This window comes from Cetorhinus maximus, chromosome 19 (assembly GCF_964194155.1).
Source record: "Cetorhinus maximus chromosome 19, sCetMax3.hap1.1, whole genome shotgun sequence".
Taxonomy (NCBI): domain Eukaryota; kingdom Metazoa; phylum Chordata; class Chondrichthyes; order Lamniformes; family Cetorhinidae; genus Cetorhinus; species Cetorhinus maximus.
Genome location: NC_135897.1, coordinates 10,911,060 through 10,924,029, shown reverse-complemented (window position 1 = coordinate 10,924,029; position 12,970 = coordinate 10,911,060). Strand labels below are relative to the sequence as shown.

The window sequence follows — 12,970 nt, the reverse complement described above, 5'->3', positions numbered from 1 at the left end:
GTCCAACTGGGAGAATCTATGGAAAAGATTCCCAGTGATAAAGTTATAGAAGCCAACATATCTCGAGCAAGCAGGGTAGGAAAGACCCAACAATGTAAAAGCAGCTACGGGTGATGGCGAGAACCTGGATCCCACTGTTGATTTCAGAGCTGTTAAAAAAAGTCTATCACTTGAGCCAGATCAGCAACTGTTGTATCCTTTATTGAGGTTGTGTAAACAGAACAGGAAAGAATTATAAACAGTTTACAATATTAACTTTACGCAGCTGTCGACCACAATCAGTAATATCTGCTGTGGAAACAAAAACTCCCATTATCACTAGATTCAGCTCCAACAAGGGAACCTCATAAGTTATGGCACTAAATGGGTCTAGAGCTAAAACCAGATACATTTGAAATTGTGGGGCCACCTCATCCCTAGACACCCGTCAGACTGGTTTGAAGGCAAAGCCTATGATTGTCTGGTACCTATTGTGTAATGGAGGGTCCGTCATTTCCACTTCTCACAATAGTCTGGCGATCTTGACTAACATTTGCACTCTGAACTCTTTAAGAGCCTACCCATTGCTGATCTTAAATTGGTCATTTGGACAGGAACACAAATGATTCACTTTCCTTTTTCCTTTACCAATTTGCACCACTCACCCAGTCTCCTAAAGGAACTGGCGCCCAGTCCATGGATCTCAGACCCCAAGCCATGTGTTGCTCTTCAACAGAAAGGGCATCACATCAGGCACACCTAATCTGGGTCTCAAACATCATCCACATACGTTCACATCCAACAGGGTCCATGGAGAGTAACCAGGATCATCAAGATCAACTGTAGGGGTACACCTGAGATCAGCTAACTTAACATATCCCAGGACTCAAAGCTGGGAAGTCCCAGTCTGTTTGGATGACCTGACAGAGAGTTGCCTTGTGCTGTGCATAGTTCTGCCCTATAAGTTACACAAAGGATGTGGAGGCATTGTGGATGCAAATAAAAATAAAAATACACAAGATTGATACTAGAAGTGAAAGGCTATACTTATCAGGAAAGAGGCTGTGGCTCATGTCTCTAGAAAAGATGGCCAACGGGTGACCTGATGGAGGTCTTTAAAGTTATGAAGGGAGTTGATATTGACTTAGGGAAGCTGCTTCCACTTGTGGGGCACACCAAAACTTGAGACCATAAATATAAAATAGTCACCAATCAATCCATTGAAAAGAAACTCCATTGAGAGAATTGAAGAGAAACTTTCTTTGCAGGAGAGTTGTAGAATGTGAAACTCACTATCACAGGGAGTAGTCAAGGAAAATAATATCAATGCAATCAAGGAGATGTTGGATAAATACATTAGGGAGATAGGAATTTTTTAAAAAATTCATTCATGGGATGTGGGCTTCGCTGGCTGGGCCAGCATTTATAGCCCTTCCCTAATTGCCCTTGAGAAGGTGGTGGTGAGCCGCCTTCTTGAACCACTGCTGTCCATGTGGTGTAGGTACACCCACAGTGCTGTTAGGGAGGGAGTTCCAGGATTTTGGATCTGGAAAAAGATGTTTTGTTGTAGAGCCTTCCTCAGAACCTAATAGCGTCAGGAGCTTTGTTAAGATAGCTGTAGGTGAGAAAGGCCTAACCTCAGCACAATGAAGTGGATGAGGCAAGAGACAGAGGGCAATCAGCGAGTAGGCCTAGCTTCAAAACTGCCCCCCAACTCCTGTCCCCTCACAACCCTGATAGTTGACTGGGACTTAAGGGGCAGGTTCCACCCCTAGTCCGCACTGACTTGGCTGATATTGGTAACATTGGCTTTAGAGTCTGACCTCATTACCCCTGGACCAGGGGTCCAATTTCACCAATCTATCCATGGAACTGAATTCCCTCACCTCTGGAACCATTCACGTAAGTATTTTTGCACCTTCTCTAATGACGCCTAGTGTTTAAGTTTATAAGTTTGCTTCTTATGATTTAATTCTTCATTAATTTTAAAAGGGAGGGTGGAAGCTTTGGTTTTAACATGAAGCAACTGGGTGTTGCTTTATTGTTTATACTTTGAAAAGGCTACAAATTTCACCAATATGCAATAAGAGCACGTTCTTTGAATCCATCTCAATCAAGCAAAGGAAGCAGGGTTAGGCTCAGTTGGTGATACAGCCCTTGACTGATTTCCATTCTCCAACAGGCAGACAGGCCTGTTTTCATCTGTAGTTCTATTAGGTCCAGTACACTATATGAAGGAGCACACAGCTCATATACTGGCAGTGTCTGACCAGCTATTCTGTGCCTTTAATCGTGCATTGCCCAGAATTAGTTGCAGTGCGCGGAGATATTGTGAGTCACGGTAACAATCTCCCATTTCAGACTCTGAGGAATGACCTTTCACCCATAACACATATCCTGACAGCTGTCTGAGAACATTACAGATTTCACAGTGCAGCCACTTAAATTGGATTATGGTTAGTGATTTTTATGAGGGTGACATTAGTACTAGGTTCAAAGTGTCCCAATTTTTGCACTCTGGCAACTCCCCAAGTTAGGAACAGGATGGATAAAACTTCCGTCAAGCAGTCCCTTCAACCGTTCCCAGTGCAGGTTAGTAGCAAAGTGAAGCTTTCTCAGCATTGTGAGGTTAAGGGCTCCAAAGCGAGTGTTTAGAAAGCGCAGCTCCATCTACTCTGCCTGGTTTGGTAGCCCATTCAGGTGTAGCATGGATTAGAAGCCTCCTCTAAGCTGTACCACTAAGCATTCCCAGGTCAGGCATGCATAACACAGGTTATATATCAGAGTTAATACCCTCTGCATGGGTCCCACGCAAAAACTCATTCCAAAATGTTCCATTTCTGTTTCTCATACGCCCATGGACATGGCTCTTAACACTGAGAGTTAAAATATGATGTTAATGAGCACTGACAATCAATTCAATGCAAAAACGGGTCAAATATGGCTAACACTGGAAACCAAATAAAGAGGGAGCCTTTCACTATGATAAATGCAAACTGCTGTTGTCGCTGGGCTCTCTATGGAGAGCGAGAGTGGGCCATCGTTGAAGAGAGAGCGAGATCGGGTTATCAGTGAAGAGAGAGAGAGGCCAGGTTATCAGTTCTGATCAGACGAAAGCTCTGAATTTATCAGGGGTGAAGAGTCTGTGCCATTACAAAGTGTGTTGGCAGATTTTAACTTTGATTCTTACAGACTGAGGTAGGATTTTTCCAGTCTGTCTAGAATAGACTCAAACCTGGGTCCTATCATTGGAAAGGCAATATTTAAACAGTTAACCTGCATTATTCCCTCAACATACCACATATACAAAGATACATATATATATATATATATATTTAAATAGGGTTATAATGATTATAAAGTATTAGCTTCAGTTAAACATACACTTTTGTCTCCCACATTGATCATTGCTTTCCAGAGTGTAATCTGGCCAACCATGGAGTGCAGAGGAATCATTTGGAATAGACTGGAGCGGGGGACCAATGAACTCTCTTAAGTGGGCCTCACTTGCGACCACTCTTCTCAGACATTTTCTTCAGTCGCTTCTTCAGTTCCAAAGGGAACTTCTCGTAGCATCTCTTACACACAGGCTTCATCTCGAACTCCACAAATTTATTCCTACCGGAAAGACACAACAGCTTCAGTTCTGAAAGCCAGATTTCACAAATAAGTGTCGAACAATTTAAACCCTCACTCTCTGCCCCTCCCCCAGTTTAAACCCTCACTCTCTGCCCCTCCCCCAGTTTAAACCCTCACTCTCTGCCCCTCCCCCAGTTTAAACCCTCACTCTCTGCCCCTCCCCCAGTTTAAACCCTCACTCTCTGCCCCTCCCCCAATTTAAACCCTCACTCTCTGCCCCTCCCCAGTTTAAACCCTCACTCTCTGCCCCTCCCCCATTCTAAAAAAAATATTTCCCAATTCGCTTACAACTGCACTTTCAAAATCCAAACTCTCCAGCCTTTAACCTTTCATTCACCATGGGATTTCAGCAGCTATTGATTCACACAATCACACCCTCACCTTCACCTTCAGTCCACAATAAAACCATTACTCTCTCACCCTGGCCATTCCCACTGCTACAGCCTCATCTCCATTGCATTAAGTCTAAGGGGCTCAGACTTGAAAGGATATGATTGACAATCAGTTTAACCATTCACCGTCAGATCTGACCACATCACATAAAACACTGCTCTTGTCTGTCACACCTGCCCACTATTCCAGAATCATCCTGGAATGCAAAGACTCCAGGCTTCATTTCTTGACTGCAGGTTAAGATTGAGACCATCAGATCTGCCACGTCCCTCCCTTCCACTGCTCCGTCTGGCTAAACTTCCTCCAAAGCTCCCCGCTGCCCAGGTCCTGAACTCACATCTTTCTCTGGTTTCTCTCTTATGTCCCCTCATGCCCTCTCTGAGCTCATCTTGTCCACGAGACCCACCTCCTGTTCCCTCAACCCTATCCCACTAAACTTCCCATCACCCAACTTCCCCTCCTGGCCCCCATGTTAGCCAATATTGATAACAGTTTCTCTCTCCTTTAAATAGGCCAGCATCACCCAAAACCAACCCTTGACCTCTCTGTCCTTGCAAAGCATGTCCCATCTCCAACCTCCCTTTCCTCTCCAAAGTCCTGGAACATGTTGTCAGCTCCCAAATCCATGCCCATCTTTCCCAGAACTCCATGTTTGAATCCCTTCAATCAGGTTTCCATCCTTGCCACAGTGCTAAAACGGCTCTTATCAAATGATAAGAGGCTGTGACAAAGGTAGACTTTCCCTCCTCGTCCTTATCTACCTGCCTGCAGCCTTTGCCATGTTGGTCACACCGCACTCCTTCATACCTCTGCTTTGTCATCCAGCTGGCTGGGACTGTTCTCATGTGGTTCCATTCTTATCTATCTCATTGTTGCCAGAGAGTCATTTACAGTGGCTTCTCTTCCTGCTCCTGCACCATTACCTCTGGTGTCCCCCCAGGGTCTATCCATGGTTCCTCATTGCTCATTTACATGCTGCACCCAGCTACATCATCCAAAGCCACGCTGTTAGTTTTCACATGTACACTGACAACACCCAGCTCTCACCGCCGCCTCTCTCAACTCCTCCACTGGTGCTACATTATCAGGCTGCTTATCCGACATCCAGTACTGAATGAGCAGAAATTTCCTCCAATTAAATGTTGGGGAGACTGAAAGCATTGTCTTCATTCCCCACTCCCTAGCTCGCTGTCCTACACTGGCTCCGTATTAAACGATGCCTCGATTTTAAAATTCTCAAACTTGTTTTCAAATCCCTCCGTGACCTCACTCCCTCCCTATTATCTGTAATCTCCTCCAGTCCCACAATCCTCCGAGATATCTGTGTTCATCTAATTCTGGCTTCTTGTACATTCCTGATTTTAATCACTCCGCCATTGGTCCCTCCACTGCCTGGGCCCTAGGCTATGGGGTTCCCTCTCTAAACCTCTTTGCCTCTCTCTCTTTAAAGATGCCCCTTAAAACCTACCTCTTTGACCAAACTTTTGGTCATCTGCCCTAATATCTCCTTTTGTGGCTCAGTGTCAAATACTTTGCTCTAAAAAGCCCCTGTGAAGCCACTTGGGACCTTTCATTATGCTGAAGGCACTATATAAATATACATCGTTGTTGTTATATAGTCTTTTTAACATAGTTAAACATCCCAGGAATATATTCAGACAAAATTTGTTGCTGAGCCAAAGAAGGAGATATTAGATCAAATGAACAAAAACTTGGTCAAAGAAATAGGTTTTAAGGAGCATGTTGAAGAACAAGAGAGAGAGAGAGATAGTGGGTCAGAAAGGTTTAGGAAAGGAATTCCCGAGTTTATTGCCTAGGCATCATGGCCATGGTAGGCTGAAGGAAATCAAAGATGTTGAAGAGGCCAGAATTGGAAGAATGCAAATTCTTGGAGGCTTGTAGGAGATGACAGACAAGGGTAGAGCCAGGCCATGAGAGATTGAAAACAAGGATGAAAATTTTAAATTTGAGATAGTGAGCCTTTGAATGGTGTTATTGAGAGCCAGTATGTAGATGAGAAGCAGGAGAGGGCCAGGGATCGTTCTAGAGGGACACAGAGGTGAGTTAGGACACAGTGGGGGTTAGGATGAGAAGCCGTTGCGAGAAAGTCTCTGGGTATCACTGGATAGCTCATTGCCTTCCACATCATCCCTCTTCTTCTCCTTCAGTACCCCTTCATTCTTCCTTTGACTGGACAACCATTCCCTGCTTCAGTTACCATCTGTTTGTCCTCCTCAACCAGCGTTGTCGCAATGAGCCAAATTTCTGTGATTTGGTTATTTGGATCCACATGAAGGTGAGTTTATGAATGTGGTGCAGCCTGAGAGGACTGCCGGTCAATGGGAGCAATGATGGAGCCAGACACTTACTTCAGGGTGAGTTTGGTGCTGCAGGTGGAGCAGGCAAAGCAGTGAACACACCAGGTCTTGTTCAGAGCCGAGACCACTGCAACATAAAATGGATATCGTTACCTTCACCTTTCGAGTCTTCCACTGCACCTTCTCACACACAGTGCCACTGCCTCCCACCCACTCTCTGTGTCACGAGGAGGATAATGCCTTCCCTACCACAGCCTGAATTCAGTCATGTTGATGCAATTAACCATATTTGGTTTTTAAAATAATTATTCAATCTTGGCATGTGGTCATCACCGTTGCTCTCTGTTTATCTACCCCATCAAATCCTTTAATCATTTACTGCCCACCTCTAGATGCTCAATGTTTGATACAGCATAGTGATACATGAATAGGTGGCCTTTCAGCCTCTCAAGCCTCTTCTGCCATTCAATTACATCATGGCTGATCTGCATTTTAACTCCACCTACCCATCTTGGTTCTGCAAACTGTAACTTACCCAACAAAAATCTATCAATCTCAGTTTTGAAATTTTCAATTGACCCTCGGGCAAAATTGTCAGTGCCCACTAGCATTGACCCACTGGCATCGGCCCACTGGTGTTCAGTGGTGGGAGCGGACAATATGGCGAGAAGGCCAACAATCGGTTTCACGATGTAGTGAAGCTGGTTTGGGATCATCCACCCTGCCCGCCAGCCAATGGTGGGCTGCATTTCCTGCCATCAGATGTCGGGAGCCTCATTATAATACATCTGCATATCATTATCAGGCCAGCCCGCCAGAATTGCCCCCTCTCTCTCCCCGCTGGATCACCCGCCCACATCGGTGTGATTGTACGCGGGCGTGTTTCACAACAGCATGTATAAGGCGTGCACTTGGCGGGCTGCAGTTTGAGGGGAACTCGGAGATGAGTGCACAGTAACATTGCGGAGAGCTCGCCTGGGTCGCCTGTTAGACTTCAAGGTTGAGACGCATTGTGGGGGGAGAATGGCTGCCCTGTGGCTGAGGCGCATTGGGGGGTGGTAAGGCCTGCCCTGCTGTTGAAGGTAGCGCACGAGCACATGCAGGCTGTGGGGGTCGGGGGTCGGGAAGCGGCCACGCTTTGTATAAAGTGACCATTCCTCCGCAGCTGAGACAGTTCAGACGCAGCCACATTGTTATCATTAGAGTCGGGTCTCTAACTTATCTGCCCACTCAAGCAACGCAGAGGCATGAAAGTGCCACCAAGTGCTCCAGAGCTTTTCCCCTGCCCAGGCACAGACTGCAAACTAATGAGCATTTCAGTGGACTGGAGAACAGTTGGACGACTGGGCTCATTGTACAATCTCCTTGCTAAAGCCGACCATGGGGCAGTCACTGCTGGAGGTGCTCACAGCCCCTGGCAATGTCATCATCCCGGTTTGGAACAGTCTCCCCCATGGTTCAAGCTAACAGTGCAGCCTTGCAGTGCGGGTTAGGAGAATGCCTGTGCCTGAGCTGAGAGCACAGCATGCAGTCCAATGGGCAAAGCTGCCCCAATTGGTTAGGTGGAGTGGGACGGAGGTGGTGGGGTTTTGGGCAGCCATGCAGTGCACTAAACTCTGGCTATGCAAGTGGTGACCAGCGCTCTCTGGGGTGCATTAAGGGGCCTCAGACTTAACCGAGAGAGGTTCTTAGTACACCCAAGCTAACCCACGTGTCTCTCTCTTTCATCCTGCAGGAGGAGTACATCATGATCATGGAGCCTGGTGAACTAGTTGTATGCCTGATGGCCTACAGAGAGCGGAGACAGCAGAAAAGATAGCGACTGAGGCACCTGGCTGTGCAGAGGCAGGAGCAGCAACCTCAGGAAGAAGGGGTAACTGGGGCTCCTGCACACGCTGCCAAAGAGACACAGCGATCCATCACTGGTCGGTGCCCAGCGACACCCAGGGTCAATAGACACCGCCTGTCATTCCTGCAGAGAACCAGTGTCGCTGAAGGCTGCATATGTCTAGGGAACTGGTCAGTCGCATCTGCCAGCTACTGCAGGATTTGGCGCCACAGGGACACAGAGGGCATCCACTGCCAGTGGCCGTGAAAGTGACAGCAGTGCTCAATTTCTATGTCAGTGGCTCCTTCCAGGGCTCCACAGGTGACCTCTGTGGGATTTCACAAGTCTCCACCCACAAAAGCATCCATGAGGTCATGGATGGAATCTTCACGAGGGCACACAACTTTGTGCATTTTGCCCAGGACCAGGACAGCCAGGATGCAAGAGTGATTGGAGTCGCCCAGGTCTCGGGTTTCCCACAAGTGCAGGGTGCGATCGACTGCACTCATGTGGCGCTCAGATCTCCATCGCAACATGTGGTGAACTACATCAACCACAAGGGATTCCATTTGCTGAATGTTCAGCTGGTGTGTGACCATCACAAACACATCCTGCAGGTCTGCACATGGTTTCCAGGGAGTGAATAGAAATTGCAGGGGCACTGGCCATAATCTTATAGTCCTCCCTAGTCTCAGGGGTAGTGCCAGAGGACTGGAGAATTAGCGTGGCAAACAATACGCCCGTGTTCAAAAAGGTTGTAAGAATAAGTCCAGCAATTACAGACCAGTCAGTTTAACTTCAGTGGTGGGCAAGGTTCTAGAAACAATTATTCAGGATAGAATTAGTAGTCACATGGAAAAATATGGGTTGATAAGGAAAAGTCAGCATGGATTTCTAAAGGGGAAATCGTGTTTAACTTGCTGGAGTTTTTTGAAGAGGTAACAGAAAAGGTCGATGAGGGTAATGCTGTTGATGTGGTGTACATGGACTTTCAAAAGGCATTTGACACAGTGCCACACAACTGACTTGTGAGAGAAGTTATTGCCCATGTAATAAAATGGACAGTAGCAATGTGGATACACAATTGGCTGAAAAATAGGAAGCAGCGAGTAATGGTCAATGGATATTTTTCGGGCTGGAGGAAGGTTTGTACTGGAGTTCCCCAGGCGTCGTGGTTGGGACCCTTGCTTTTCCTGATATATATTACAGATCTAGATCCTGGTGTGCAGGGGACAATTTCAAAGTTTGTGGATGATACAAAGCTTGGGGGTGTTGTAAACAGCGAGGATGATGCTGCAGAGCTTCAAAAGGACATAGACAAGTTGGTGAAGTGGGCAGATAGGTGGCAGATGAAGTTCAATGCGGAGAAGTGTGAGGTGATGCATTTTGGTAGGAAGATCATGGTAGGAGACAGTACAAAATAAGGGGTGAAGTTTTGAAGGGGATGCAGGTGCAGTAGCAGAAAGACCTGGGTGTATATGTGCATAGATCATTGAAGGTGGTAGGGTAGGTGGAGAGAGCAGTTCATAAAGCATTTGGTATCCTGGGCTTTATTAATAGGGGCATAGAGTACAAGACCAAGGAGGTTATGCTGAATTTATAAAAGTTACTTGTTAGCCCTCAGCTGGATTATTGTGTACAGTTCTGGGTGCCACATTATAGGAAGGATGTGAACACATTGGAGAGAGTGCAGAAGAGGTTTACAAGAATGGTTCCAGGGATGAGAAACTTCAGCTATGAGAATAGATTGGAGAAGTTGGGACTGTTCTCCTTGGAGCGGAGAAGGCTAAGAGGAGGTTTGATAGAGATGTTCAAAATCATGAGGGGGCTGGACAGAGTAGATAGGGAGAAGCTGTTCCCACCAGTAAAAGGATCAAGAATGAGAGGGCACAGATTTAAAGTGATTTGCAGAAGAAGCAAATGTGACGTGAGAAAAAACTTTCACACTACGTGTAGTTAGGGTTTGGAATGCGCGGCCTGGAAGTGTACTGGAGGCAGGTTCAACTGAGTCATTCAAGAGGGTATTAGATGATTGTTTGAATAGAAACAATGTGCAGGGTTACGGGGAAAAGGCAGAGCAATGGCGCTAGGTCATAACACTCATTTGGAGAGCCGATACAGACATGATGGGCCGAATGACCTCCTTCTGTGCCGTTAAGATTCTGTGGGCGTGTGCACGGTTCCTACATTCTCAGTTGGTCACAGATCCCTGATATATTCCCGATATAGGGTCCACTGAGGCTGCAGGGTTGGCTCCTCAGGGACAATGGCTACCCACAGAGGTTGTGGCTGATGACACCCGTGCGGCTGCCTCAGACTGCAGCAGAGTGACGCTATAATGAGGCTCATGCAGCAGCTCACAACTTGGTGGAGCAAACCATCGGGATGCTGAAGATGTGTTTCCGGTGCCTGGACCGGTCTGGTGGAGCCCTGCAATACAGTCCACAGAGGGTGTCACACATCATCATCGTCTGCTGCGCCCTTTACAACCTGGCACTGCAACAGGGGGAGGAGTTGGCTGAGGAGGAGATGGAGGAGCTGGAGGTCTCCTCCGATGAGCAGGACTTTGATGGTGATGAGGGTGAGGAGGTCCTCGAAGGTGGCGATGATGGCGATGACAGCGATGAGGCCCTCGCACTGGCCAGACAAGGCAGGCATGATTCATAGCTGCCAGAGGATGATGGTGACATGCAGTGAGGAGATACCACAGATCCTCACATTGCATCTGTGAACGTTTGATTTCAGTCTGGTTTATGGCAGTGCACATACCCTCTGTGAGAATGCTCCTGTCATGGAGACACAGTGGAGGCACTAATAGTCACTCGATTGCAGGAGGATGATGACAACATGCAGTGAGGACACTCCATAGATCTTCACAGAGCCTCTGAGAATGTCTGACTCCTGTCTGGCCGAGGGCAGCTCGCTTGCGCTCTGTGATCAGGGCCATATCATAGAGACGCAGCCATGAAACTTTAGACACATCTGATCCTTTGTCCACCTTCAGCACCTGACCTCTTCAGGAGCACAGCGTCACTGGTCACAGATGCTGAAGAGATGGGGCCAGCCCCACCTTGAAGATGCTGAGAGCACACAGAGAGAATGAGGGAACTCTGTGACACCTGCCCACTACATTCTGGCAGCAATGACCAGCACTGCCGAGGTGCAAGCATCAGTAATGTTTCCAGGGAGTGTGAGGCTGGACCATCACTGTGGTCTGAAGGCTGCACAGAGCACAGGGAAGAGGCCCTGGACTGAGACACCTGCCTTTATCTTGTGCAGACAGGTTTCACATCTGAGTGACACAAACACGGCTCATCAGAACAAGGAGCCATAGGCAGGGAGACATCCTTGGGAGTTTATTGACAATAGTGAACATTATGTACAAGTGATTAACACCCATGCCCAAGTTGTGGGTTCATGTCCCACTCCCGGAAAACCAAGAACTGTGAATGTACTCGAAAGAGTTACAATCTGTGACTGTTGATAACTCGAAAGAGTTACATCTCCTTAACTGTCCTAACCCTGCCGCTACGTCTTGGTGCTCCCTGGACATCCACAGTGGATGTGGAGGCAGCCTGCTGACTGTGACACCCTGTCTGTGATGACTTTGGCGGGCGTCCTCTGGTGGGCCGAGACTTGGAGGGCCCGGCCTGCTTTTGGGGGCCTGCTGTGTGGCAGTGGCACCCTCCTCAACCTGTGGAGCTGGAGATACTGAGATCACAGGAAGAGGGGATTCGGATGGGCCGGTCACGCTCGGAGTCACCTGGATAGATGGCCCTGGGTGTGCACCTGCTGATCCTCCTCCCTATGGGTGCCCGAGGGCCCCTGGCTGATTCCGTTAGCAGATGGGGAAGCTGGAGTGAGATCGAGCTGCCCAGCACCCCTCGCACATAGACACTGTTGGAGGCCAACTATGGTGTCAGTGATAGAGTTAAGCCCGTGCAGCAGTGCAGGAGTGACATCTCGGACCAAGGTCTCCATGGCAGCCGCCATCCTACCAGTGCTGACTTCAATGCGTTGGCATGCCGGCACTATCACCTCAGCCTGGGGGCGGGCAGACTCTGAGGAGTGCAGTGGACATCCCTGCCTGATGTTCCTGAGTTTGCCTTTGCAGCTCCAGGAACTGTGACATGACCGAGTCCAGAGACTCATCATCTGACTCGGACTCAGCAAATTTCCGGCCTCCAGCAGCCCTCCAAGTGCCGGACACCTGGGGAGTCCCTACCGCTGCCTGCTGTGGATCAGATAGTGCGATGTGTTCACCAGATTGTGATCCTGAGGCTACTGTAAAGCTAGGTCCCACCGAGGTGTGTGTCTCTGCGTTGGTGGAGGGTGTGGGTGAGCGCTGGGACAGGACTTCAAACAAACTTCGATGTGTACTAGACCACTTCAGAGTTGTTGGTGTGAGGTTGGAGTTGCATTTAGGCAAGAACAGCTTTCCTTTTCTTAAGGACATTAGTGAGCTGGTGGGGGTGGTGGGGGCGTGGGGGGAGAGGTGAATGTTGGCAATCTGACAGCCTCATTGGCACGTTTATTCACACCGGTCTGTTTGCATTTCCAGATTTTTTCAAACTCAGTTCAAATTCTCAAACTGCCATAAAATGGAAGAAACAACTCGAGATACTTTTAATGATAACAAGATATCTCAAAAGGCTTTGCATCTGTCGAGGCCCCTGTTATAATGTAGGAAATGCAGCAGCCAATTTGTGTCCCAAGGTCCCACAAACAGCCACATGATTATGAGCAGTTAATCTATCTTTGGATGTTGGCTGAGGGATAAATACTGGCCAGGTCACCTGGGAGAATGAGCCTG

The 12,970-nt window shown here is 47.8% G+C and overlaps 1 protein-coding gene across 4 annotated transcripts in view; it reads right to left on the bottom strand.

Annotated features, from left to right (window-relative positions):
* LOC144693640 (LIM and senescent cell antigen-like-containing domain protein 1) overlaps positions 1-12,970 on the bottom strand; it is a 158,418-nt gene that overhangs the window by 3,734 nt on the left and 141,714 nt on the right. The window contains exons 9-10 of one of the 4 annotated variants that reach the window (XR_013579580.1): positions 6,381-6,456; positions 3,379-3,597 (exon numbers count right to left, since the gene is read on the bottom strand). The exons of 2 other annotated variants lie outside the window; for them this stretch is intronic. Coding sequence is in view for 1 of the 2 variants with exons in the window: in XM_078563484.1 (XP_078419610.1) it covers positions 3,483-3,597; positions 6,381-6,456 (191 nt within the window). In the remaining variant the exon portion in view is untranslated. Of the gene's footprint in view, positions 1-185; positions 3,598-6,380; positions 6,457-12,970 lie in introns of those variants that run through there. One more of the 4 variants, XM_078563484.1, reaches the window with a different exon arrangement.